Genomic DNA, 26353 nt, shown 5'->3' with positions numbered 1-26353 from the left:
TATTTAAGATGTGCAATAGAGGCAGATAATAGATATACATCTGGAATATAGTGACAATTTGCCACTGGGGCGTTAAAGATATAAGGTGACTCAGATACAAGGTATAAGATGTATTGTAGAGAAATCCACTGTACCATTTATAGGGGGTGTTATGTTTAGCCTGCAACAGCTATAGAACTGACTAGGAAATCCTTTGTAAAGGGATGGGGCTGTAAGGAGGTAATGTTAATCCATTATCTCCATGGGTAGGCGAGTTCTACCCATAACTCTATACCTGAGTTTCCAAGACTAACAGCAGAACCTCGCTCCTGTGTCTGCCCATGCCACAGCTGGACGCAGACAACGCTGAGCCCACTTTCGATGAGAAGGAGGGCCAGGATGAATACACAGAGATGCACATGCCAGTGTGACACGGCATGCCACGCCCCCTTAATGTTGCCCTGGGAACACCTCTCTAGTCTGCCAGCCATTCACAGCTGGGGTGACAAGGAGCACAGCGTTTTTATCAAAATTTTTATTTTTTTTACCAAAAGGAGTCTCCTTAAGCTAGGAAAGATACCCTTTAACCAGGACCTACATAGACTTTGCAACATCTGCAGGTCTTTCTTATATTCAAACGAAATGCCAGTTTAATCCTTTCTGTTTGCATGCCTCACGTTTCTATGATCGACCATCCCAATTATTCTTTGCTTCCATGAAGTTACTCTGAGTATCTATTGAGCAAGAACTGTACTCCTTTCCTACTAATTCTTCCATGGCCAATATTGGTATTTTGAAGCAGCTGTTAATATCATTTTCAGTGTTATTTTATTTGGCTGGCGTCACTGCTGACTATTGAACATCATTTTGAATACGCTCACAATTTTCCTATTGCCTTTAGGTTAAAGTCTTGCATTGCACACTAAGCACTTTTTCTGAACTAATTGATATCGAATAATTAAACATATAGGACATGTTAATGAGCTGAGAGGAATGGGGCAGCAACCTTTTGAAACTTTTTGGTCTAATCATGCAGTGTAGAGTAGCATTAAAGGTTATTTATTGATATTTATAAGGAGGAAAAGTTGTCTCATACGCTCCAGCAGTACACCCCATTACATTCACTAACGTAAGGCTGCACGAACATATCAAGCAAACACAGGAGTGAATTGCTGTACTGTACCAAAGGTGCCATAACAGGACTTTGTAAATGGAGTAAGAGTTTGCAAGATGGTAGCTCGACTGTGAAACTGTGGTTTGCAAAGAGGGACATGCAACTCATTTTTCTCAAATATTAAGAAATATATATTCCAACTGTAAAGGAGGGCTGTATTTTGTTAGCGTCGGTATCATTTCTTTAACATACCTAAGATTGCTGCATAATGTCCATTTCAAGGAGGGCAGTGGTCAGTCAGCCGTTAGTGAACAGTTAAAAGATTGACCACTAGAGGGCGGAAAAGCTATATCAAAGGCTGTGGAACGTGCATTTTGGACACAGACGGGAAGATCTTATTTGTGTCATGTGGTACTTAATTTGTGTCGATTTTTTTTTCCTGTTAACGCGGAAAATTTACATTGTGACTTCATTAGTCCTAGATTATGCTTTATAAAGGGAACTGTCCTTGTTTTTTTACTTTGACCTGTCAAACCTCACTTTGAGTAACTCACTTCTGCACTAAGGTGATGCTGCTTTAAATGCACACATCTAAAAACATTTGTTTTGGAAAAACCATAACATGCCTGTTGTTTGACCAATTTATGTCACGGGTTTAATTATAACTGGTGGAAAGGCCTAGTGCATATGACCACTAAGCCTATGCCTATTATATTAGTGGTTTTTCTGTCTTTAATATTAGACGCTAACAACACCTGTAGCTGCTTGCATTTCAGAGTTGTGTCCACTGAACATTTTCCAAAGAAAACCGATGCATATTGTTTCTGCCATTTTTCACCATTGTCATAGTGTTTGACAAAAAGACCAAATAGCACAGTGAGAACAAATAAGTGCAAAACAACATGTGTATGTCTGGTCTTGAGCTTGCAGGGAATTGCACCAGTGGTGTGTGAATCGACATGCAGGGTGAAATGTAGTTTTCATGGGGAATTTGGGTGGCATAAATGTGCTTAACATTGATTACAAAAAAAAAGGGACCAGTTCTCTTGTTACATATGGTTTCATTGGTTTATGGTATAGCAGGATAGGGACACAACTGTTTCCAAGAGACTATGAGATCTGATTTTTGTCAAATTGCTACAGACCACAGCAACTTAAAACCACATTGTATGTGTGTGTGCGCGCATGCATACACTGTTGTGCCAGGACAGTGTTCGTTCTTGGCTAAGTTTGTTGTAGCTGTATCCTTTTATGTGCCTTAATGTGCCAGACCAGCAAAATTAGTTTCTGTTTTGGCTTCCGTGCCGTTATGAAGGTGTAATGTAATTCTTCAGTTCAAAAATAATTTTGCACATTCCTAAACTTTGACCTATACAGTGATAGTTGAATCTGTTTTGTAAAAAGGTCTTAAAGGCCTGAGGTTGGTATAAAAATAAGATGGCAACATTTGTATACAAGTGGTTATTTTCTTAGGAAATTGATGCAACACATTTTGAACTGGTCATCCAACAAAAGCTTAAGTTCTAGTTGAAGTGACCCCTTTTAAGAGAAGCGTGATATTTTTGTATATGTGTAGATTTAAGATTCTCTTATATATTTATAAATAACCTTTTTGAAGCAGAATGTTCTTAGTTTGTGGCAGGGTGGTTGGTCAGACTGCTTTTCAGTACAGAAAGCACACCAAACAGGAAGGACTCCTTTTCATGTACTGTGGCTGCACAACCACTCAGTGATTAGCTGCTCTGGCTGCCTGAACATCTATGGTGCAATATCATTGGGGAAAGGCACAGAGGTACCCCACACTGGAAAGTGTCTGTTATTCTTAATACTGAATCTTAAGCACTCAAACAGTAAAAACATCTGTTCCTTTGTATTGGTGTTTTTTTTGGCACTTTCTTCCACTTTTATAATATGTTTAAGAGGAGGGGTGTTTTTGTAAATTTAAATCCCAAGCATGCCTTGGCCTTTCCTGTGTGCTCCTTGGGTGGGCTCAGATTTATGTTATGCCTTCTTCCCTTTTGTTACATACAGAATTGACCTGTCTGTACCCAACACTACTCCCAAAAAAAATCACACACGGGCCTCACTCCCGGGATGTTCGTGACTTCCAGAAAATACCACTAACAGATTTCCCCCCCCCCCACACATGATACAAGATGTTTCGGTAATATTTTATTGCAAAATGCAAATATTTAGGTTATAAATCATTTGTGGGTCAGACTTAGGCATGAGCAATGTCCTGTTTCTTTTAGCCCAGAAATAAATGTATATTGCCTGGAAAACTGAAAGGGGACAGATTGTGAGGAGATTTGGATGGTTGAATACAGATTGCTGTGTAGTAAATAGTGCTATGGAGTTAAGGGTAATCAAATTAGACATTTCAAGAATGACAATGGATGTAATTTCTTCCATATAATGTTCTAGATTTTACTGCTCAATGGTTTGTGTATATCTACTTCAAATATGTGACAAATAAACATTTTTTTCTACTAGTCGTTTTCCTTGATTTTTTTTTTTCTTTTTTTCCCCTCAGTTTTCTTCCAGGACAGCCCAATAACATTCCCAAACAAATTAGGTTTTCATGATTAAAACCAAATTATTTCCCACATGCTCAATGAAAAGAAATACTCACTATGCGTTTAACAAGCTGTATTCATTCTTTTTACTGCCCATGGTAACAAATGTACTTAATTTTTATGATGCTACTGGCCTACATTTCAGTACATTTTATATGTTCAAAGATACAGTAAAATACACCAGAAGTATATACAGTTGGCAAAAAGGCAAACCAGGTGTAGGGTATGCATGCATTGTTCATTTTGAATATCCCTTCCAACAAAACCGTCACTATTCCTTACACATAACCGCAAGGTCGGCAGGTCAGTGATACCTCAGCAACAGCACCCAAGCATTTAGGAATGTATGTGTCCACGCTTAACTGTGAATGAACAGTCGTATCTAAATTCTTATAAACTTGGCAACCGATTAGTAATGTTACGAAGTGCATCACTTCGTGATGTGGGTGGCTTTGCCCAGACCAGGTTTCACAGTGCCTCAGCCATTACACGAAATCACTAAAAGATCGCAAGAACGACAGGAAAGTCGTCACGCAAACCTATTGTTTTGCAGTAAAACGAAATGCAACGTAAACCCCCGATTCGTGACTAAGGCGCCCCAATGGGACTAACGGGACACGAGCCGCCAGATTACGTAATCCCGGGGCAAGTCAGCTAGTTAGCTCCGTTAGCCTGGTTAGCTTGCTGGCTAGCGGCTCCGGGGACTCGCGGTAGGCGGCCGCGAGTTTAAGCGGCCCAGAGTGATGAAGCGCTTGGCGATACGGGACGCGCACAAGCGGGGAAACACACTTCACATGTAAGAGTGCCTGGGTTACGGGCAGCCGAACCCCTGGGCCGCAAGCCGCCTCTCCAGGAGCCCACTCCTCTCTCCATGCTGCAGCCAACGCGCTTTAGCTGCGTGGCTAGCCAGTGACTCGGGGATCAAGTTATGATGTAAAATTGTTTCAATAATTTAAAATTAATAAAAATGTATTGTAAAAGTTTAATAAAAATAAAACTCCGGACCAAACTGTCGCCTCCGCCTTTGTCTCCTATTATCTCGCATGTTTTTCTTCGGAGTTCCTCCCCCTGCGGCGCTGGGCGGAGTTTCATACCGAACCAGACGCTCCTCTCGTCGGATACGTTTCGTCCTGACTCCCCGGGGTCTGTACCTGGAAAAAAGGCACTTTTTAAAAAACAAAAAAACCCCAAAACCACTAGCGCGACTTGCGTTTGCTTTCTTCTCTTCGCTTGTTTGCCACTGACAAGACAGGTGGGTGAATTACTGTTTGTTACGGATTTTCAAATAATATCTCCGAGCCGTTGAAACATTCATGGCGGCTCTACAGACCAGCTTTCGCGGTGAAGGAAAGCAGAGGCGTCCCGTTGTTTTTTTTTTCCGTCCTATAGTCCGTTCTAGGTGTAAAAAAATACGAATTTAAATTATTTCGAACTGTAACAAAGTCTAAAATACCCACGACCCGAATCTATATGCATTTCTCCATATTTGTTGTTAAATATATATGTTTTACCAAAGTAACGACTGAACCATCCAGAGCTGGCTGCCTCCGCCGAAGCCCTTAACGTGCTTATTTCCATGTCAGCAAAAGGCAGATACGAAGACGCATTTCATGCAGATTCGGATTAGTTGAGGGTTTAGCTGCCGTGTCGTCGAAGCGGACATTCCTGCTGGGCTCCGTGCTGCCTGCCACCGGAACCGCGGTGCCATGGCGGTGGTTTCAGTCGGACGCCTGATCCGTCACACGCGGCGGGCGGGGGGCTGTGCTAACGACCTGACGGCACATTAAAGTGTAACGCCCGCCTCTGTGGCCTGTAACAATACGGCCTCGCCGGCGCTCCACTTATCCTCGTTATTATTTTTATTATTCTGAGTTTTACTTTGTGGTGATATGGTGTATTAATTCTTTTGAAATCGACTAGGTCTCTTTGTTTACCACTTGTGGCGTTTCTGTGGTCGGAAGGGGTGGAGAGTAGGTCACCCCCTCTTCATCCCGCCCTCCTCACAGTCACCCCTCCTCACGTTGACCTTGTCTGCAGGGTGGGGGCATTTTTTCCCCGGGAAACGCAGCTGTATTTTGCGCGCATTTGGCCGCGCGTCGGGGAGCGAGGTCATTCAAGTCTGCGCCTGGCAGGTACAAGGAAACGAGCGTAATAATGTCTCCAGAAAGACACTGTACAACAAAACTATCGAAGTTACTTTTTTGCTCTGCTTTATGCATACTTGAAGAGAAATGCCCCCCACCGTTATCAACTATATATATCGGCTTCCGCGATAACTTTTTAACCATTTAATTTTTTTACAATAATTTTAATGTTACACTTTTCTACCACACGCAAATAAAAATGACACGTCAATACGCCAATAGCGAGTATAAGCAGATGCGTTTATCCGAGGGGAGTTAACTCGTTTCCCTATTTTCCTTAACAGCATTCTATGGAAACCCGTTTCCGCCATCTGGAGTAGAAAAAACATTTATCTGACTTAAGTCGAAATTCTGATTTACTGAGTACAAATTCTGACTTTTTATCCCAGAATTCTGGCTTCTTAAATCGAAATTCTGACTTTTTTTAGCCAGTCAGGTAGTATCGCCGCCTGATATATCCCGAACACGCTTTATTCACATAATGTAATTGCTGGCGGGTTAATTTGGAGTTCGTCTTAGCTCGCTATATTTTGAAAGCAATAAAACAGGGTGGCTCTAGTACGGCCTTCGTTGCTTTGGTTTGAGTTATTCGGTTATTCTTGTAATGCCAGTGTTTGCCTAGGACTTCTAGTAGCTTGAAAGACAATTAACTGAAAGACACTTGATATTTTTTGCCAACTGAATTAGAACATATTTTGTGCAATGTCACGATTGTTAGGGTCTGTAGCAGCCAATAATGTAATATCTACCGTTAATAACTGCCAATAATGTAACTTTTTTCTTTCATTTTTGTGTAATACAACTTAATAATGTGATACGTTATTGATTCAGAATAGTTAGTACTATATTGGTAAGTTATTACCTTATCGGCCTTTATTACATTAAGAACGGGAAAATTATTACATTATTGGCAGTTATTGCACTAATGGTAGGTATTCCGTTATTGGCTGCTACAGGGTCTTGTAGGTAAAGTAACACTGGTAAGTAAAATGATATGCTTGTTTGAAATCGCAGATTGAAACTTTCAGGGAAATGTGTCGTAAATTACTTCTCAGGGGGCCCAGCAAGGCGAGGAGAAGCTGCCGGTTCCTGCACCATGAACGGAAGCGGTAGCCAGGCATCTCGGCTGAAGAGTGAGTCAGGTACGGTAAGGGGCTCTCTCAGGTCCCCGACAACCCCCCCCACCCCCGGATTATTAAGTACAGCTAAGGCCACTTAAAATTAATAAATTGTTTTACATGACTCAAACTTCTAAAATATTGGTGAGTAGGGGATTTTATATTTTATATTTTTAGCGAAAAGACGATCGGCAACAGAGATATATTAAAACTAGAAAATTAAACTTTAATTTGTCAGTATCTCAACATTTTAAACTCTCAACAGTTCAAACAATTACAAGAAAAGAGAAACCTTCAAAACAAATGCCTAGTCTAAGTGTTTAATGGTCTTGCCACAGAATGGCCCAATAAAAGCGTCCTCCTGACAATAGCAAAACAACAGCACTTCCATTGTTTCAAACAATAGAAGTGCTGTTGTTTGACCTCAATGAGGGTCACTATTATTGGACCACCCTACAAGAGACTATACTTGCTCACAGTGCACAGGATATCAGGATTTGGCACATTGACGATCTCTGACAGTTTTTGAGGTGAAAAAAACGGATTTTTTGAAAAATATAAAATATAAAAAAAATCGAGGCGGCACCAAAAAATTGAGGCGGGCGGCCATGTAAAACAATTTATTAATTTTAAGTGGCCTAAACACATGGTGTGAACCGAACTGTAGCAGACATATTGGACTGGTACTGCAAGTGAATTCCAGATGGTTTTTATTAGCATCGCTGGTACCGTAGTGCTTTACATGTCACTCTGACACCAACCCAAGTTTGGTGGCACATGTGTTCCAAGGAGCACGGTGAAATTCTTATGCCACAGTTGCAAGGTAGGGGATTATAGGACAGCAGTGCAACAAGAGACGAAAGAGTGCCAAATAAAAAGTGACAGATGTTCCATAAATATGGCCAGGTCAACATTTAAATTCATGTGACATATTTTGGGTAAACACCTAGCGCCAGGGCCTATAAATCCAGTGACACCAACTTGCCAGCGTGTTAAACTTTGCCTTGTATGGGGGGGGGGCTGGCAGTGTCGCTGGCCTAGGGCGCCATATTGGCCAGAACCGGCTCTGGGTAGCATAAGGATGCTTTTCTACCACACCAGGTACTGTACTTTTGATACTTCAATAAGTACCAAAAGTATGATACTTCAAGGTGTTGGTTTTCCACTGGTATAAAAACTGGTACCGGCACTGGATGACATAACAAGGCAAGGCAGAGTATTTTGTACTGAACTTGAAAAATGGCTGTAGTATATTGTAGGGCTGGATGATTATTAATATTAACTAAACATGTTATGCACATGCAGTTCATACATCGCTAGTCACCTATTTGGGCATTATAGTGCAGGGGGTTGAAGTTCCATAAAACATTTTTACTTTGGCATAGGAAAATGGAACTTGGCAATGTTTGCAATTTTAATGATTATTCAATTTCAAGATTTTTAAATATGTTTAAAAATCAATTTAATGTTTACTTCCTCTGTGTTTGCATGAGCACTGCATATGTTCTTCTAGACAATCATAATCACTCCCATTCTTGCTGTTTAAATCCCTCACAGATCTGTTTGTGAGAAATTTGTTTGCTAACTCCTTTTCAGCTTTATAAATACCCCACTATTTATTATAGTGCACACATTGTGATATATTTATACATCTTCTAATACCGTCCTGTCCTAGTGTATTATACAAAATACTTTTTCTTATCTCTTGTCATGCCATCCTGATCTTGTTGTATTTGTTCTTCCGACCAGATCGCCATTAAAGCTTTTGGATTTCTTCATTTGTCCACGCATCCATTATTACTACTTTTTTTTTTTTTTACTTTATCATTGTTTTCTGAGTTTATAGCCTTTTTTCAAGATTGCAGTTGTATTGTGTTTAGATGCAAGCTATTTGCATAACCAATCGACAAAGAAATCCCACCCCCGAAGTATCAAAATTCCAGTTCCAAGTACCAGAAAAGTACCCCAGCTGGTTAGTTTAGGTCCTGTTTTGGTACTGTTACTCGATTGGAAGTTAATGGAAAAGGGAAAGTTCCGAAAGTACAGTACCTGGTGCGGTGGAAAACTACTTATAGTTTTTGCTCAGCAAGACCTGAATTGACCCGGTAAAGACACTTGAGTCTATTATACAGCCAAATAGAATCAGAATACAGTAACCCCTTCATATTCACGCATTTGACATTTGCAGTTTCGATTATTCACAAATTGGCTTGAACAATTAAATAGGAATATTGCAGACGACACAAGTTATAACAAAATTGAAAATGATTCTGATCACATAAAATCATGTCATATAAATATTACTGATGAATAATATTTTAGTGTAAGTGTGTAATATATTGAATGTTGCAATTCTTGGCTTGAGTACGCCATGCAACTAGCCTCACTCTCAATAGCTGTCTTTGTGACCAAGGAATCTTGTTGCTTGCAAAAACTTGAAAACTTTTCAGTGCCGTTAATTTTGCATTTTTAATAATCGGTCCAAAACGTTAGGCTCACACTGTGTACAGTGGTAACATACAGGGGCATAATTTAGATGGTTTGTATATTATGCAAAAACGTCTAGACTATAAATGACAAAGCAGTTTGGCTACTGTTTGTTTAGAAACTGGTAATAGACTTTTTATGTTCTCGTTCAAGCTAGCAGACTGTTATGGGTTAAGGTTAGGGGTGTCCAAGTATTAGCTGCAAATTTTCACATTCGCGGGGATCTCTTGCCCTTAACCCTTGGAGTGAAGGGGTTACTGTACTTTGATTGTCCTGGAGGATAATAAAGGACTGCACAGTACACTGATACACAAATGATAAAAACAGACAATACACAGTGCTACACAGAACAACTTCTATGTAAAAATAAATCAGTAAACGTATGAAGATAAATGCGTGATCATGAAAATAAATACAATAATGTGGTGAAAATCTACAGATTTGCTGGTAATTATTGAACAAAAAGATAGATTAATAGGTATTTATAGAAATAAGTAGTATATCTCATGTGCATGGAGTGACTTACCAGTTGTACAATCTGCTGACCATTAGAAGGAATGATTTCCTGAGATGCTCAGTGGAGCATTTTATGTTGAAGAATCTATGATTAAATGTGCTTTTCTGTGCAACCAAAATGGGATATACAGCGTGTGGAAGTGTTGTCGTTATTCACCAGGGTTAGGGGTGTGTTCCTGTGTGGGGCCATGCCCTGATGGCACCATTTGTGTGTGTGCGTGTGTGTAAGCCAGACAGGGATGAATGGAGCAAGGAGGACTGCCTGACGCTGCTGGAGAGGATCCGCAGCCTGCTGCCCGAAGGGGACGCCATGAAGTACAAGACCACAGAGTCACACTTCGACTGGGAGAAGGTGGGCTTCAGCAGCTTCACTGGGGACATGTGCAAGCAGAAGTGGCAGAAGGTCTCTACTGAGGTGAGCATCAGAGATCTCCCTGCAGTTAGTCTGATATAGGGTTTTATTATCCCAGGTCCTGGACCCATACATGGATCAGATATTCCAGCAAACTGCTCAGTCATTTTGGCCAATATGGACAGTCCATATAGAAATAAATTATTTCTTTGTGGGGAAAGCTGTGTGCTGGCTTTTCATTCCCACTGAAGGCTTCATTTAAGTTCGCCTGAATGCAGTGATGTGGTTGGTGGCCGCATGTAGGACGGGTCTGTGTATGTGTTTGTGATGTCCTGATAGCCCAGCCAGGGTGTCCAAAGGTTCGAGATACAGTTAGAATTGCTCTAAATGTATAATCTGTGATAACGTCCCTGCATCATTATTAAAAATCTCATATATATTTGTCGTTCATTCAGTTAAATGAAGACATTTTGTTGACTGATTTGCTGATGATGTTTTTAGTAATTATTTTAAAAATCATGAATCTTTTTATTACTAAAACATACCTTAAATCAGAACTGTTAAAGGTTTAAAGTTAAAGCCCTATTTCAGAACTGTTCAGTTAATCTTAATTAAAAAATTCAGCTCAGGGTTCCTAGGAGTCCAAGTCCAAACCATTTTCTCAATCTGCTTACAAAATCCTGAGGTGTTTTATGGTGGTGGCATTTTAATTTAATTGAGTTGTAGACTTGTGACAGTCACTTATTAAACATATCAAACCAGCGTGGCTGACATGGAAATAATATCAGATGATTCAATGCTGTTGTTACTATATGGTACTTCTGTGTAAGCATATATTTAGGGTTTTCAGTGATCTGGAAAACCACTTGTTATAGTTTAATGAACAATGAAATTAAAAAACCCAGAAAGGTCAGCAGTGATGGATGAAGTCCATCGATTTATTTGAACTGAATTACATTTTAACTTTATGAACGTTTCATTTGAATGTTGTCATGATGATTAAATGGATGAATTCCAAACACATTAAATCTAAATCTTACTCTAGGCTACTTACAGTAGCTGAATATATAGGTGAATGTTATATTTACACTACAAGCTCTAGTGGCATCAGCATATCATTGGTTCTGTTTTCTGTCCTAATCGGAGCAATTCCTATGAGCTGTAGAGTGCCGAGACACAACCAGAAGAAGGAGAGGGTGTCTTGCTGATATATTTCTGTCAATGAAAAGAAATTAAATGAACACTTTGGCCACACCCATTCTGATGGCTTGGTGTTATTTGCTGCCTGCTCAGGTGCGGAAGTACAGGACCATGACAGAACTCATCATTGATGCCATTGAGTATGTGAAAAACCCCTACAAGGGCAAGAAACTGAAGGTACTGCACCCTTTCAGTCTTTATTGAATATTATTGGAAGGTTAGTATTCTGCTGAAAAAATCATTAGAAACCATTAGGAAAATATCTGAGGGTTACCACAAAATGATTCCATTACATTTACATTCATTTACATATTTAGCAGGTGCCTTTGCCCAAATCGAAGGACAAGTGAGGTAAATGGTCCCCTAGTCGTAAGTGCAGCTAGGCTGAGCTTACAATCAGTGTCCAGGCAGAAGACATCTGTACAACCACACATATAACTATTAACAAGCTAATAAAACTTTTCAAGGACCTGTAATAGCAACATAAGAGCGTTCATCTGTTCCCTCTCAGACGCATCCAGACTTTCCCAAGAAGCCTCTGACGCCATACTTCCGCTTCTTCATGGAGAAGCGGGCCAAGTATGCCAAGATCCATCCCGAAATGAGCAACTTGGACCTTACCAAGATCCTCTCCAAAAAGTACAAGGAGCTAAATGAGAAGAAGAAGGTGCGCTCCCTTGCTGTTCAGTTCCTGTAGTGATGCTGTTATTGATGTTACTAAAAGAATCAAACTAACATTCTGACAGAAGAGGCTTCTTTTATCCATTTTTGTTTCCCATCTTTATTATTAAAGTCTTAAAGCATTAATAGACATTTAACATTAGAGCAGGGAAGCACTTAATTTCAGAGGTTTAGACTGGAAAATATGTTGTGAATTGAAACCCATTTTGCCCTGTGGGTCTGGATTTTGGGTCATTCTCATCTCTCCTGTGTCTGTCTGCATTCCTAGCTGAAGTACATCCAGGAGTTCCAGCGTGAGAAAGAATCGTTTGAGAAAAACATGGCACGTTTCAAGTAAGGATTTTGGCTTATTTGCATGAAAAACAAAATGTGTATCTACTGAATAGGACTGGCATCAGTACTGGAAGAGCACTATAGCAGCAAAGGTCTCAGGTCTGTTGCCTCTAACGAAGGCTTGAGGGAAATAAATCGATTTTGTCATCCCCTTGACAGAGAGGAGCACCCAGAGCTGATTGAGGAGAGGAAGAAATCCGACCTCCCAGAGAAGCCCAAAACCCCCCAGCAGCTCTGGTATAATCATGAGAAGAAAGCATATATGAAGCTGCACCCAGATGTAAGTGGTTGGAATGTGCATAGAGATATTCTGTGGAGGGTTGCCCTGCATGTCTTGTAATTTTATCCTGGGCTTCATGTTTGGCACTAGACCATAAGCAATTCTGGTATGTTTGCACATACTGGCAATAAAGTGAGTTCTGGTTCTGGTAACAGCTGTGCAGGAGGCATTTATTATAGCCCTTTCATTGTCTTCTGGAGTTTTTCTGCTACCTACAAGACCCAAACTATACCTGAGCCATACCACGAACTGATGGCTTTCCATTGTAAATCATGCGAACTGTACCTGAGCCGTATCTCTGTTGACATGCCCGAAAGCATGGCCAACACGAGCTGGTTGTGTCACCACCATCTGATTGGTCAAAATTCACGGAGATACCGATGTTTATGTGAATTTGCATGGATTATCTGAAAGATGAAAAGGGCTTATTCTATTTATTATTCATTATTAATAGTATCGCATATCACGATGTGTTGTTGCATTTCCAAAAGCTCGGAACTTGAAAATTTCCAACTGCCTCCTTAAAATGCTATAGAACAGCTGAACGGAACGGATTCCTAATGCAAATTTATGCAAGTGAATGCTAATCCAGCTAGCGTTTGATTCTAAAACAAGGTGCCGGTTCTCACACACTTGCTGGTGGAAATTAGGACATAGTAAATCATGATGTACATCGTGTGAAGAGTAAATAAGCATCTCTTCGGCAACGTCTTCAATGATCCGACCTTTCTGCAGTGGCAAACTGAAGCGAGCTGGAACCGTGCTGTAACTATTTCTGTTCGTGGTATGACTCGGTTCCTGTATGCCGGGGAGAAGCCCCCCTTAGGCTACTATTGCTATTTTTGAAGGTTTTTATATTATCATTGTAAACTGGTATTTTACTATTAAATTAAGGGATTGTTTGGAATTAAAGCTTTGGTTTGTGCAGAGTGTAGCTACTAAGTACTCAGACCTTAACGGCTTGACTCGTCTTGGAGAGGTAGACGGGGTAGCTCAGTGCTTTCCCGTTCTGTCTCTCATGCACAGGTGAGCCAGAAAGAGCTGAAGGAAGCTCTGCGCCGGCAGTGGTCGCAGCTGTCAGACAAGAAGCGCCTGAAGTGGATCAGCAAGGCATTGGAGCTGCAGAAGGTCTATGAGGTGAGGGGCTCTGGGGGAAAGGGCATGTCCCTGGTCCCGGTCCATACAGAAGGCGCCCGTCTGTCATCACTGGCTTCACACGGTGTGTAATCTGCCCCCTGCAGGATAGCATGAGGGCATACAATGAGGCCCACCCGGACTCCATAGCAGACGAGCACATCAAGTCCGTCCTGACCAAAGCCGAGCGACAGCTTAAGGACAAGTTCGACGGCCGACCCACCAAACCCCCTCCGTGAGTAGCTCCGGAATTTTCTTTCAGTTGGCGGCAGGTGGGGGAAAAAATGGGGGTTTCCTCTCATCACTGATTCCCCCCCAGGAATGGATATTCACTGTACTGTGCGGAGTTGATGGTGAACATGAAGGATGTACCCAGCACAGAGCGTATGGTCCTGTGCAGCAAGCAGTGGAAGATGATGACGCAGAAGGAGAAGGACATGTTTCAAAAACGCTGCGAGCAAGTGAGCTGCTCCTGCCAGCGCTGCCTAATGAATGAGAAGGCTAGCATTAGTGTGCTGGCTTTCTACACTAATGTATCATGCACAGCTAAAACTACTGTGCATCAATACATACAGCTCTGGAAAAAATGTAGACCACTCCATGTTTTTAAAAATTTAGCATTTTTAAATCCTGGTTTAATCCTGGTTCTGCTGGAGGAAGGTTATACTGCGAGGCAGCATGCTTCCAGGCTCAAGGCTTCTAAGACAGCCGTAATAACCAAAAAAAAACAGCAAGGTAGAGGGTAGAAGCAACTTTCTATTTACAGCGATGACCATCAGCTTATCCAACAATGTCTCGTGAATCGAGGATGACTTCAAATGACCTTCAAAAAGAATGGGGAATATTAGGTGGCGTGAAATGCACTGCTAGGACAATTCATAACTGGCTTCTAGAAGCAGGACTGAAGACACATAAAGCAAGGAAGAAGCCCTTTATCAGTGAGAAGCAGGGACGAGCCAGGCTGGAGTTTTCAAAAAAATGTATATTTTACACAGGCGGATACCCATAAATTGAGAAATGAGTGAAACTGAAAATTTTGCTATGGACTCTTACTTTTTTCCAGAGCTGTATTGTTGAATTCTAGATTCTGATTGGTCAGAGGCATGTTTAATTTTCTATTACCACACATACTTCCAGCCAGGTGAATTTCACTAATAAATCGATGCACAATTATAATCTTTAATTTTAACTAACATTTTTCTAAATTCCAGACAAAGAACTCAATTTAATATTGAGAGACAAAACAGAAATCTTTAATCATTGGCGAGAAAAAAAAAATGCATTTTTTCGCTTGCTGCATGTTGGGTGATTCTTCGCCTCCACAGCTGTGCATTTAAAAATGTATAATGCACTGTTCAGTTCTAACTAACAAACATTACTCAGCAGAAACTGTACAAGCAAAAAACAACAGTGCTTCAGGCAGAAGACCTGTGGTTACTGATTAAATAACAAAATGATTTACTAATGTAATGCACTTGTAATCCAGTGCAGGACTGTCTAACTTGCCTAAACAAGATGGTTCCCAAGTCTACCGTTTACTGATTATTAAAAATAAATAGGTTTTACCCATAATGCAGTTGAATACCAGGAGGTGCATAAAGCTAAATTAATAATTGGTAAAAAATGTGCAATGCATGGCTTGGAGTGTATCATCTTATATCATGATTGCTGCACATTTTACTTGCACCTTTATACAGAAAGACTGGCCTTTGGGCTTCGCAGCAGGAAATTTTGAACTAACGACTGACTAATGATCTTAGCAACAGACTATTTTTAAATTAAAGATGGTGGTTTGGGTTGTATATAACCAAGATGTTTATTAGTTGTAGGCTTGAACGATATGTAATTTCTAATACTGTCTGGACTTGACACCATAGCATGTATTTTGACTATATTTTATAAAGCACCACTATTCTAGTATTTTGAAATATTGTCAATAAAATTTGCTGGGCAGTGGGGTCTCCCAAAATACTATTTGCCTGAAAGGAAATAACACTTAAGCCTAAATGGTAGTTCTACTAAAAAATTAGTTCTTAAAGTGAAGTATAATGTCTTGACGTGTAAAAATGTAAGCCAAACGTGTGGTTACGGTGGTATAAGCAGGGTAATGCACCCCAAACTATGCATCATTCATTTTTAAATGCACTCTTCTTTGTGTTGGACAGTTCTTCATCTCCACAGCTGTGAAAACTGTATAATGCACAGCTTGGAGTGCATTTACACTTAACTTTATATTAGTTAAGTATCACAGATGAACTTGGGGAATTCAGATTGTTTCCATGTTATGAATCGATTATATTTATGTAATTATAGCTCTAGAAAAAATTAAGACCACGGCACAGTTTTTTGTTTCACTCATTTCTCCATTTATGGGTGGGCGCCTATGAGTATAATATATTTTTTGCAGACTGCAAACTAGTTCTTCTCTGCTTTTCATTGAAGGGCTTCCTCTTGCTTTATGGGAGCTCAGTCCTGCTTCTAGGAGCCTGATACAAACCGTCCTAGCAGTGCACTTCACACCTGCACTTAATGTTTCCCATTCCTTTTGAAGGTCACTTGCTGTCATCCTTATGATTCAATGAGAAACTGTCAGATAAATTAACGGTCATCTCTGACATTAGGAAGTTGCTTCTGCCTTTTACCTGGCTGGTTTATGGTCGTTCCCAGTGTCTCCTTTGTTGCATTGTTCTTATGTACGGCGTCTGCCTGGAAGCAGCCTGCCTTGCAGTGTAGCCTTCTGCCAGCAGAACCAGGATTAAAGCATGATTTAAGAATACAGGTTCTTAAAAAAATATATATAGTGGTCTCTTCATTTTTACCAGAGCAATAATAATATATTCTTCAGTATTCATTTTGTAAAGGACCTTTTCCTCCTTCTCTTACAGAAAAAGAAGCAGTATGATATAGACCTCCAAAGGTTCCTTGAGGTGAGAATTTAGCCAGGTCCCTGTTTGCCCCCTGGGCAAAAGCGCATGTTATATATCTGCACAAACTGAGTAGCATGTCTCAGGGCTGACTGCTCATAGGCATGTTGCATTTCCAGAGCATTCCAGATGAAGAGAGAGAGCGGGTCCTAGGAGAGGAGAAGCTGGCTGGGACGCGTCTGGGCATTGGGAGCGCTGGCAGCACTGGGGGTGCAGGGAGCCCTCTCCGTGCCAAGTCGCCCATGGGCAGGGTAAAGACAGACATGCATGCCGTGATCGATCCAGCAGCCTAACCGATATGTGACCTGCTATGCTAGCTTGCCAGTTGGTTAGAACGCGACGGTTCCATTCTAGGAGCGCTCTGACATGGATCCGTGGGTGCTCGGCCTGGTCAAGGACAAGCGTGACGGCAGGAAGCGGCCGAGGCTGCCGGACACGCCCAAAACGGCCGAGGAGATGTGGCAGCAGAGCGTCATTGGGGACTACCTGGCCAAGTACAGGGTGAGAGTGGCAGAAGTCTGTGGGGATCTCAGTGTTTGGCAGGCTGGGTACAGAAACAAGGAAAGTAACAATGTAAAGGGAAGCGGCGGTCAAGCAAAGTGCTGTTAAAAAGGTACACTGAAATAACTAAAAATAAATGGAAGCATTGCACCAAACAAATGTCAGTTCCTGCACATGCCTGCAGAGTAGCATGCTTTAGTAGTCTTTCCACTTGTGCCGACGTCATTTATCTCACCATCTATTGTGTTATATCAAATACCCAACGTCATTAGTGAGTGTGCGTATAAAGGGATTAAAGTAAGTGTCAGTAATGTTACAATTCTGTTTTGTTTAAGAGTAACATTCAACTATCCGGCATTGCCTCTGTCACATTGTTGCCAGATACGAGATCTTTGACTGTATGTGCTTATAGCTTCCATTAAATGATAACCATTGGGATAGTTAGTTTTTTCCTCTGTATTCTCCTTGTTTTAACAACCAAATTATATAATATATTGAATTGCTCATCCCCTGCCTCAGAATGATCGGAAAAAAGCACAGAGCGCCATGCAGTCGGCGTGGAAATCCATGGAGAAAAAGGAGAAGATCCCTTGGATCAAGAAGGCAGCCGAGGACCAGAAGCGATACGAGGTTCAGTACAGCAGAGTGGTCAGTGACTGGGTGTTTTGACTCCTGTCTTACACAGTCCACAGGAGGAATGTCAAAATGCTGGTCATGTTGTGGCTGAGAATGGGCCTGTTTTAGTGCTGTGTGTTTGTTTCTTTGTATGTGTGCACGTGTGTCTGGATGTCTGTGTGTTTCAGATGGTAATATCTTTTACAGGTAGAGGTTGAAACATTAACAAACCAGCAGTTCTGAGAGTGGAAGATGCATCATGGAAGAATCTCTGCGATGAATCTGCTAAACACTAAATGCTTGTGCCACGTGGTTTTTGACACCATTATTTTGCCTTAACAGGTTAGTAGCCTCTAAAATGTTGACATCATACTGTCGCACCACAGAGGGAGCTACTGGAGACAAGGACGCCCCAGTCTGGCCAGGGCCAGAGGAAGCTGAAGTTTGATGGCGAGCCAAAGAAACCACCCGTGTGAGTGAAGGGCGACACCTTGTCATGACACGGATGTCTCTTGTTCTACCCATATAGCACTATCGCACCTCAGCCTGATTTCAGCTTCCTATTTCTTCTGACCCACAGAAGCGGCTACCAGATGTTTTCTCAGGAGCTGCTGACCAACGGGGAGCTGAACCACTTCAGCCTGAAGGAGCGCATGGTGGAGATTGGCAGGCGCTGGCACAAACTCAGCCAGGTCCAGAAGGACAAGTACAAAAAGATGGTGGAGGAGCAGCAGATCGAATACAAGGTCGAGCTGGACTCTTGGATCAAGGTAGGGAGCATTTCAGGTGGAGGCCAAGGGAAAGGGATGGGCACAGTGTGCTCTGCAGCAGGCAGGATTGGTGGTCTGCCATGCCTACAGCTGGCACTGAGAGTTTCCCGGAAAACCAGTAAAGCTTAATTCGTATATCACTTCTTTGCATGATGTTACAGTGCATGCGTCATAAATTTTATCATCGGGAGTGTCCATTTGGACCATGACCATTTGCGTACGTGGACAAATGTAGTATGTATGCAAAAGTCTGCGTGCTCGACCATGCATAGACCGTAATGACACATGGACAAGTATGACCTAGACTTAAGCGTGACAGCTTCATGCAGCTCCCCTGTCCTTGCTGACAGTCCATCACACGCAGTGTGTACGTATGTGTCATGGCCTTCGTCACTCCATGACGGTTCAGCTCAGTCTGACGTGTGTGTGTGTGTGTCTTTGTGTGTGTCTGTATCTTTCTCTCCCTCCCCCTCTGCTCTTGCAGTCCCTCTCCCCTCAGGAGCGCGCCATGTACAAAGAGTACTCCAGCACGGTAAGAGCAGCCCCGTTAAACCCCTGCCATTCTCAGACCGGCACAGTGCAGGTGCAGCTCTTGGGGTGTAGCAGCGACTCTCACAGGGATCCTGTCCTGAACCCTTTATGTTAAGTCCAGTTGTTAGATTATCATATAAAAAGAAGATGCCATTTCAGTATAGAACAGGGGACCTAGATGTTAGATAGAGGCCCGGCCTCAACATGTCTGCTGGTCCTTGAGCAAGGCCCTTAACCCCCAGTTCCCTGAGCACCGCAACTGGTGGTTGCCCTTTATGGCTAGCTTGTTCATACCTGTGGAGAACAAGTTGGGGGATGTGTAAAAAGAGAATTCCCCCATGGGCATCAATAAAGTTTCTATTATTATTATTATTTAAATGTTTTCAATGCTTATGGTTTTTCTTTGCAATCCTAATTTGCATCTTTAAGCAGTTCTACCTTTGTTACAGTCATCAATATTCAGGTGAGGCTGAGGCTGGTTTGTAATCTGGGGCTGTATCACAGAAACTTAAGTTAAGATAGAAAGAGTGTAAGAGAGGATTTTTCCCATTTGGATATTACAGAAGCAAATTCTAACTAACTTTAGGAATCCTATCTTGTCTTACTTCATCCTGTCTCCAGTTAGAAAACCCTTAATCGTCGATTGTTTTCTCAACTTTTATTTGTCTGATTTTCTCATTTTGCAGAACTATTTTGTAAGCCAAAATAAAAAAAAGAGTATCCATACCTAAAGCACCATATGTGCTACATTGTATACCTACATAAATGCTCCAGGATTCTGTGTACCAATGCAATGACATGCTGTATTCCCACTAAGAAAGCTCAGGATTTCTGTATTTCTTAACATTTGCAAGGAATCAAGGATGTGACAGAAATTTCACAAGCTAATTGTTTTCACAAATACTGCAATGGGAAACAGCAAGTGCAGTTACCAAATATAAAAAAGAGCTCCTCTTGGAGCTCCGCTCATGACAGTACAATAAAGATAATATATACCATTAATACAGTATAGCAATATTACTAAGGAGAGTTTATTGAAGATTTTGGGAAGCTTGTGTATTGTACACTTTTCCTATCTTAAGTTAGAACAGAAGTATTAACTTAGGAAATGTTTATCTGTAATGGCTTTTTTCCTAAATCAGATCCTAACCCTAGTTACCATGGTTACCAAACAATTAAGATAACATCTGGAAGTTTCTGTAATATGGCCCCTGGTCCCTGTCATGTGGTCCCAGAAATGTGGGCAATCATTACCATATATTTTAGCTTCTGTGTAAGTTTTTGTAATAGACTGAAAGTTGTAGATGTATTTTGTGTGTCTGATCTCTAGAGAATCTTACTTAAATTCACAATGCGTGTAATGTACATTATGTCCCCAAGATGGGCACAACGTGTTCCAGGTATTATTTATTATTAAACAAGTAATTACTTTAGCCAAATCATATTAAAAATGGCTACGGAAAACATTTGACATTTTGTTTCTGAAGCAGCATGTATAGTTTTCAATTTGTTCTTTTTAATTTTTATATCATTTATTTTTATTTATGAAAATATATTCTTATAGTTTTACCTTTCATTAAGAACAATAACCCTGAGTCTTATAGCACATTCTGAATTGCTTGATTTTTCTAAAATGTATCTGCAAAGCTTCCCTTGCTCACTGTTACACTGTATGATTTTATTTAATAGCTGTGTTTTACTTAGTCGTGTCTATTCATTGTAGGGATTCCCATAGTTCTTTTATTTATACATGTATACATACACACACACAGACGCTCCTCTGTTTACAATCTTTCAGCTTACGAACTTTCAGACATATGAACGAAGAGGACTGTAAGTCCAGATTGTGTTTGTTGGGCTCCCCTTTTCCGTCCGCAACATCAAATTTTGTTCTGCGTGCCAATTCCGCCTAGTACTAATTTTGGCCGCTACTTCCACCACACAGCAACGTAGTGCGCGTACTCCCAGCATCCCAGTTCTTTGTACTTGCGTATCAGTAAGACGTGCTCTCTTGAGATCAAAGTTTACTTCTTTTTTTATTGCAAAATATTCTGTGCATCCATTATCCATTTTTGGTGTTTTAGGATAAGAAAATGGATAGGATAATTGACTTTATATCATACTTACTTATGCATGTAGATTTGAGTACCCTTAAAATGATGTTGAATAACGACTGACGAACATTCCAAGTTACGAACATAGCCCGTTTGGAACATAACTCATTCGTAAGTAGAGGAACGTTTGTATGTGTGTGTATGTATGTGTGTGTGTATACATACATGTAATATACATACATATATATAATTTCCCATAGTTTTCAGTTGTCCATGGACAAACGCAGGGGCAAGGTTTCAGGGGCACTGGGCGCAGCTGAAAACTGATCGATCCCTGGAGTGCCCCATCCCCTGTTATTCACCAAACATATCATTGGCTAATTATATGGTTGACCTCTGAGTCTCCTTATGCCCCTGCCTTAAAATCCTAGAATCACCCCTGCATTTATCAGATTCTGTCTTCAATCTTAGCTGTAGCAGAGGGCCAACTGAATACCACACGGCTTTAGCCAGTTTCTCTCTGACAGTGGTAGTTCTCTTTAATTCTCTGCCTCCCCCCACCACACCCTTCACCTTCAGAAACGACGCAGTACGGCCAAGGCGCAAGGCCCTGGGGCGAAGTTGCGGGTGACGAAGGGGAAGGCGGTAGGTGCCACAGCTGGAGGACTGGGGGCCGGGGGGGGCAGGCAAGCGATGGCGTACCGGGCCAAGGTAACGTTCACCCGCTCCGGGGAGCTTCATCAGTAGTGCATGGAGAGCAGGGCTGCAGGAGTAATGAGGGCCAGACTCTGGGTTGAATGTAGAGCCTCCTTTGTAACCTTCATGGCTATATGAATGGCTTCTGGGGAATTTGCATGTTGTACGTAATGTGAATAAGCAATATGATGTGGATGAGGGTGTTCCTACACAAGGAAGAGGATGTGACCTCGTCATTTCCAGCAGGATACATCGGACTCCGATGACGATGACAAGACCGATTCCTCAGACTCAGAAGACGAAGATGACGACGACGAATCTGGCAGCTCGGACAGTGACGACGAAGATGACGACGAGGTGAGTGTGGCACAGCATAGGGGTGGCCAGCCGGCTGCAGATTGAAAGTGAAATGTGTCAAAAAATACAAAAGTTTGTGACTCTGTGAGGAGATGAGCCCCCGTTCATTTCTTACCTGTACCTGATAAGACTTCTGTTTTTTGGGCGAACAGGACATAGATTTTTCCAGATCCTTAAACGTCTTAGAGTAGATTTCCAAAATTCAAGGTCTTAAATTGTCCGTAAAACCTGAGAACCTTTCTTCCATCTCAAACCTAATTGTTCCCAACCTTTTGATGTCCGTGGGCAGGTTTACCTCATACAGAAATTTCACAAATGAATGTATCGGACAGGTCTGGTTGGCTGGAGCATTCCCCATGGTGTGTACGAAAATGCAGGACAAATCTCATATTTTCATGGATCATGGTTTTTTTTATCCTTCAATACGTGACCATCCTATAATATACGGGGCAGGGGACAACTCTACCCCCAATGGAATACTGACCATGGAACGGTGGGTTGTGAACCCCTACTCTAACCCTACTTCACATGCTTATTGTTGAACCACCAATGTTAAACAGGAGCACCGTACCAGTGGAATCTGATGTTGGGTTCTCAGCTGCTCCTCAGATCAGGTGTGATGATACTGCAGCAGCACAACCATTGTTCAACTGAGCTCAACTCCGAGGGTCAAAGTATTATTATACACTATATACAGACACTCCTCTACTTACGAACTTTGAACTTACGAACTTTCAGACATACGAATTAAGAGGACTGTAAGTCCAAATTGTGTTAATTGGGCTCCCGTTTCCAGTCCGCAACATAATTTTTTTTTTCTGCGCGCCAATTCAGCCTAGTACAACTTCTGCCCGCTGCTCCTGCCTCGCAGCAGCGTAGCGTGCATACTCCCAGCATCCTAGTTCTTTGTACTTGCACATACCCATAAAATGATGTTGAATAACGACTTAGGAGCATTTCAAGTTGCAAACAGCCGTTTGGAACATATCTCGTTCGTAAGTAGAGGAGCGTCTGTATATTGTGTGTGTGTGTGTGTGTTTGTGTGTATGACCTCAACACTATACTAATGGCAATGGTAATATTTACATTTGTAATAAGAAAGGCCAAGCAATTCTAAACTGCTTTCTGATTAAATTAATATTTTTGATGCTTTTGTCTTGATTCTACTTTTGGCCCAAGCAACACCCCTACGACATAAACCACCTGGAATTCTCATAGACTCTCACTGCTGTTCAAAGGGGCATGTTGAATTTAGTGGACAGACTGAAATTGACCAGTACAGGGCCCCGTCAAGCATTTATCATTTTTGAAAAACGCTAAAGATTGAAGGAAATGAGGGAAAGTCCCCAAAAGCTGAAGTCGTCCTTGAGGTTTTATTTCTTTGTTGTGGAGGTCTGAGTAGGTATTAAAAGCTTTGAATTTGATTTTTATCACCGTGCAGCTACAGCCCTGTTATGGCCTTTCCCCAGGACGATAGCCATGCACTTTTCCATTGTGTTTCCCTTGTACTGACCAAGAAATGGCTGTCTTTTTATTTTGGTGTTCTTGTTCTTCTGCACACTTTTGTTAAACCTGCCTCTGCTTCTCCGCCAAAATAAATATAAAAATTTTTTTTCTTTGCATCCCAGAGACAGACCCCTGTTCACCCACCCACCTGAAACCAGATGTGCATTCTACATTTTTTCCCAAACCTCATTATCGTGCTATCAAAAAGACTCCTGCCTAACTGCCAGCTCTTATCTTCCCAGAACGAAGAAGACGATGAGGAGGACGACGACGATGATGACCAGTCAGATGCCACCAGCAGCTCATCCACAGAGGAGTCCAGTGACACAGACACAGACTAGCTATGTTTGTTTCGGGGCAAGGGCTGTGCAGGACACACCCCCTGCCCGTAAGCCCCACCCATCTCGGTGATGTCTTTAGGATTGGCAGAGAGGCGTCTTCGCTTGGCACGCTCCCCTCAAACCCTGAACAAAGAGGGGTCACAGACTGAGAATTGGGGTCATCAGCACCTTCACCCAGACTACACCAGACTTAATCTCAACTGGACAAATTCTCTTTTAAAGGAGCTGTGTTACATGTGTGTTATTTTTATTGCCTTCCAATAGGTGTTATTAAAAACCTTGTTTCCTGCTTTGTTCTTTTTAAAGAAAATTGACTAATTTTGCAGTTTTTCTTCCTGGGTGCAGTACTCATTTCAGTTTGTGCCAAGGGGCTCCCAAGAACAGAGCAGGCTAGATGCATTAATTCCAGACCTGCTTGTTCCATGAAGAGAAAGGACTTGTTCTTAGTAAAGCCTCCCCTGACACATGGCTACATTTCAGGTAAAATCTCAATGAAATGCACTTTTTTCTCTTCTTCTTTGGCATGCGATAAAGGCTATGGCCATGTATCTCATGCAGATGTTGGGGAATCAGTTCATATATTAAGCCAGAGGTATTTTCTACAGTGTTTTGTTACTGAAAATGAGTCTCTGCTCAGTTCATTCGTCCTTTTATATCACAGGTGACCATTTTATCAACTTCAATTGCATTTAGACAGTGTGACCTAAACATTCATGTGTGATACACAAGAATAAATGATGTCATTAAAACGTGCTGTCATCCTGTTTATTTTTGGTTTCAAAGTCTCCAAACTTTGCTAAAAATTCAGTTTTTATGTGTATCAAATTTGAAAATGAGGTTCAGAAAATGTTGGTGACTGAAAATGAGATGTTCAGTTTTTATTTTGCCCTTTCCCTTCACATCGGTATGCACTTTGAAGAAGTGATTTTGTCTATAGATTAGTTAACATTTTTATTGTTAATTAGTCTTGAGCCTTCTCAGTTAGCAGCTATACCAGAGTTAGAAGCCTAAATTGAACTAGTTCACGATGGATTTGGCTGAATGACAAATTACCCCAGTTGTGCACAGCTGCAGAGTTTGTGAGCTGGAACGGAATAAGTCTATAAAAATTTTTTTACTTTTTCACTTGAAAACCATGTAAACAAGAGTAATACTCATTTTCCCCACATCTGGTATTTGTACCACACAAGTTTGTTTAAGGAGATAACTTCATGGCTTAGTGGATGGCACTGTAAAATTTTGGGAGTTTGAATCCCACCTTGTGGTGGTACATTTTCTCCCCTTGTCTTGGGTTTCTCTAGTGCCTTTAAATTGGCCTGTAAGGGGCTGTCCCTTTATCCAGTGTGTACTCCTGTCTTGTGCCCTATGCTGCCTGGGATGGGCTCCAGGTCCCCTAATGACCGTGACCAGGATTAGCACTTGAAAGCTGGATGAGTGGAAGTTTGTTAAAACATTGCCAAGGCAAAATAAATAATATTCTTGTGAAAATAAAGTAGATGCATTCAGTAAATTTGATCACCCAGTCCCATTGAATCTGTGGTCGTCATGGTTAACTGTAATGACATTAGATTATAATAACCTTAGGAAAGGTCACATTGAGCTAAATAGGACTAGGTAACATCAATTTACCCAAACCAAACCCCAACTGAAAGTTATGGCAAGGACAATGTGATCCTGCCCAGATTGGAGAGAAAGGGGGCCCCAGCCTCAAGCCAGACCTGAACAGGAGCTGGCAGGTGAGCCCCTGGTGGCCGCATCTCTACCCATGGTGCCCAGCCAGACATAACTCTATTGTGGTCCCACCCTCTGCGGTGGGGTGGGGGTCAGGTGTAGTGTAGATAGGGTGGCACTCGAAGGCAAATGCCGCGGACGACCAATCGGTGGCTACCAGATTTGGCTGTAGGAGGATGGGTGCAGCGTCAGCAGTAATGCGGAGGCTCTACCATTCTGACATAGAGAGCTGAGCTGGAAGGCAAAAGTACTAATTTACCGGTTGGGTCTAAGAGATAGGGTGAGGAGCTCAGACAGTCGGGAGGAGCTCATAGTAGAGCTGCTGCCCTTCCACATCGAAAGGAACCAGTTGAGGTGGTTTCAGCATCTAACTAGGATGCGTCCCTAGAGAGGTGTTTTGGGCATGTCCAACC

At 41.7% G+C, this 26353-nt stretch overlaps 2 protein-coding genes and 1 long non-coding RNA gene across 8 annotated transcripts in view; 2 read left to right on the top strand and 1 right to left on the bottom strand.

Moving 5' to 3' along the window:
* LOC111841574 (anion exchange protein 2-like) overlaps positions 1 to 3585 on the top strand; it is a 52072-nt gene extending 48487 nt beyond the window's left edge. For all 3 annotated transcript variants that reach the window (XM_023807412.2, XM_023807414.2, XM_023807413.2), the window contains one exon: positions 330 to 3585. In XM_023807412.2, the coding sequence (XP_023663180.2) occupies positions 330 to 410 (81 nt within the window). In that variant the 3' untranslated portion in view covers positions 411 to 3585. The remainder of the gene's footprint in view (positions 1 to 329) is intronic.
* On the bottom strand, positions 3253 to 5573 carry LOC111841576 (uncharacterized). Its single transcript, XR_002837708.2, has 2 exons — positions 5181 to 5573; positions 3253 to 5064 (listed from the first exon to the last, which is right to left on the bottom strand). It is a non-coding gene; the product is annotated as an uncharacterized lncRNA (long non-coding RNA).
* On the top strand, positions 4181 to 24958 carry ubtfl (upstream binding transcription factor, like). Of its 4 annotated transcripts, none has more exons than XM_023807418.2 (20): positions 4181 to 4465; positions 6869 to 6955; positions 10168 to 10349; positions 11580 to 11663; positions 11998 to 12153; positions 12436 to 12500; positions 12660 to 12780; positions 13807 to 13917; positions 14022 to 14149; positions 14234 to 14375; positions 16800 to 16841; positions 16958 to 17089; positions 17193 to 17339; positions 17859 to 17987; positions 18341 to 18426; positions 18535 to 18724; positions 19209 to 19256; positions 21889 to 22020; positions 22249 to 22362; positions 24111 to 24958. In XM_023807418.2, exons 2-20 carry the CDS (start codon positions 6910 to 6912, stop codon positions 24207 to 24209), a joined length of 2154 nt encoding a protein of 717 aa, XP_023663186.1. In that variant the 5' UTR covers positions 4181 to 4465; positions 6869 to 6909; the 3' UTR covers positions 24210 to 24958. The 4 variants fall into 4 exon arrangements, with proteins under 4 accessions (XP_023663186.1, XP_023663184.1, XP_023663185.1 ...); XM_023807416.2 differs by having other exon boundaries at positions 4181 to 4921; XM_023807417.2 differs by lacking the exon at positions 4181 to 4465 and adding an exon at positions 5597 to 5801.
* Positions 24959 to 26353: the final 1395 nt, after the last annotated feature.

Source organism: Paramormyrops kingsleyae, chromosome 1 (genome assembly GCF_048594095.1).
Source record: "Paramormyrops kingsleyae isolate MSU_618 chromosome 1, PKINGS_0.4, whole genome shotgun sequence".
Lineage (NCBI taxonomy): Eukaryota > Metazoa > Chordata > Actinopteri > Osteoglossiformes > Mormyridae > Paramormyrops > Paramormyrops kingsleyae.
The sequence above is the reverse complement of the archived record's forward strand: the minus strand, read 5'-3'. Positions and strand labels throughout refer to the sequence as shown.

Bases quoted from the DNA above. Each gene is read 5' to 3' on its own strand.
- ubtfl (XM_023807418.2), top strand. From the start codon at position 6,910: ATGAACGGAAGCGGTAGCCAGGCATCTCGGCTGAAGAGTGAGTCAG. The intron at 6,956-10,167 runs GTACGGTAAGGG...TGTGTAAGCCAG, and splicing joins TCGGCTGAAGAGTGAGTCAG to ACAGGGATGAATGGAGCAAG. The intron at 12,501-12,659 runs GTAAGGATTTTG...TCCCCTTGACAG, and splicing joins AAAAACATGGCACGTTTCAA to AGAGGAGCACCCAGAGCTGA.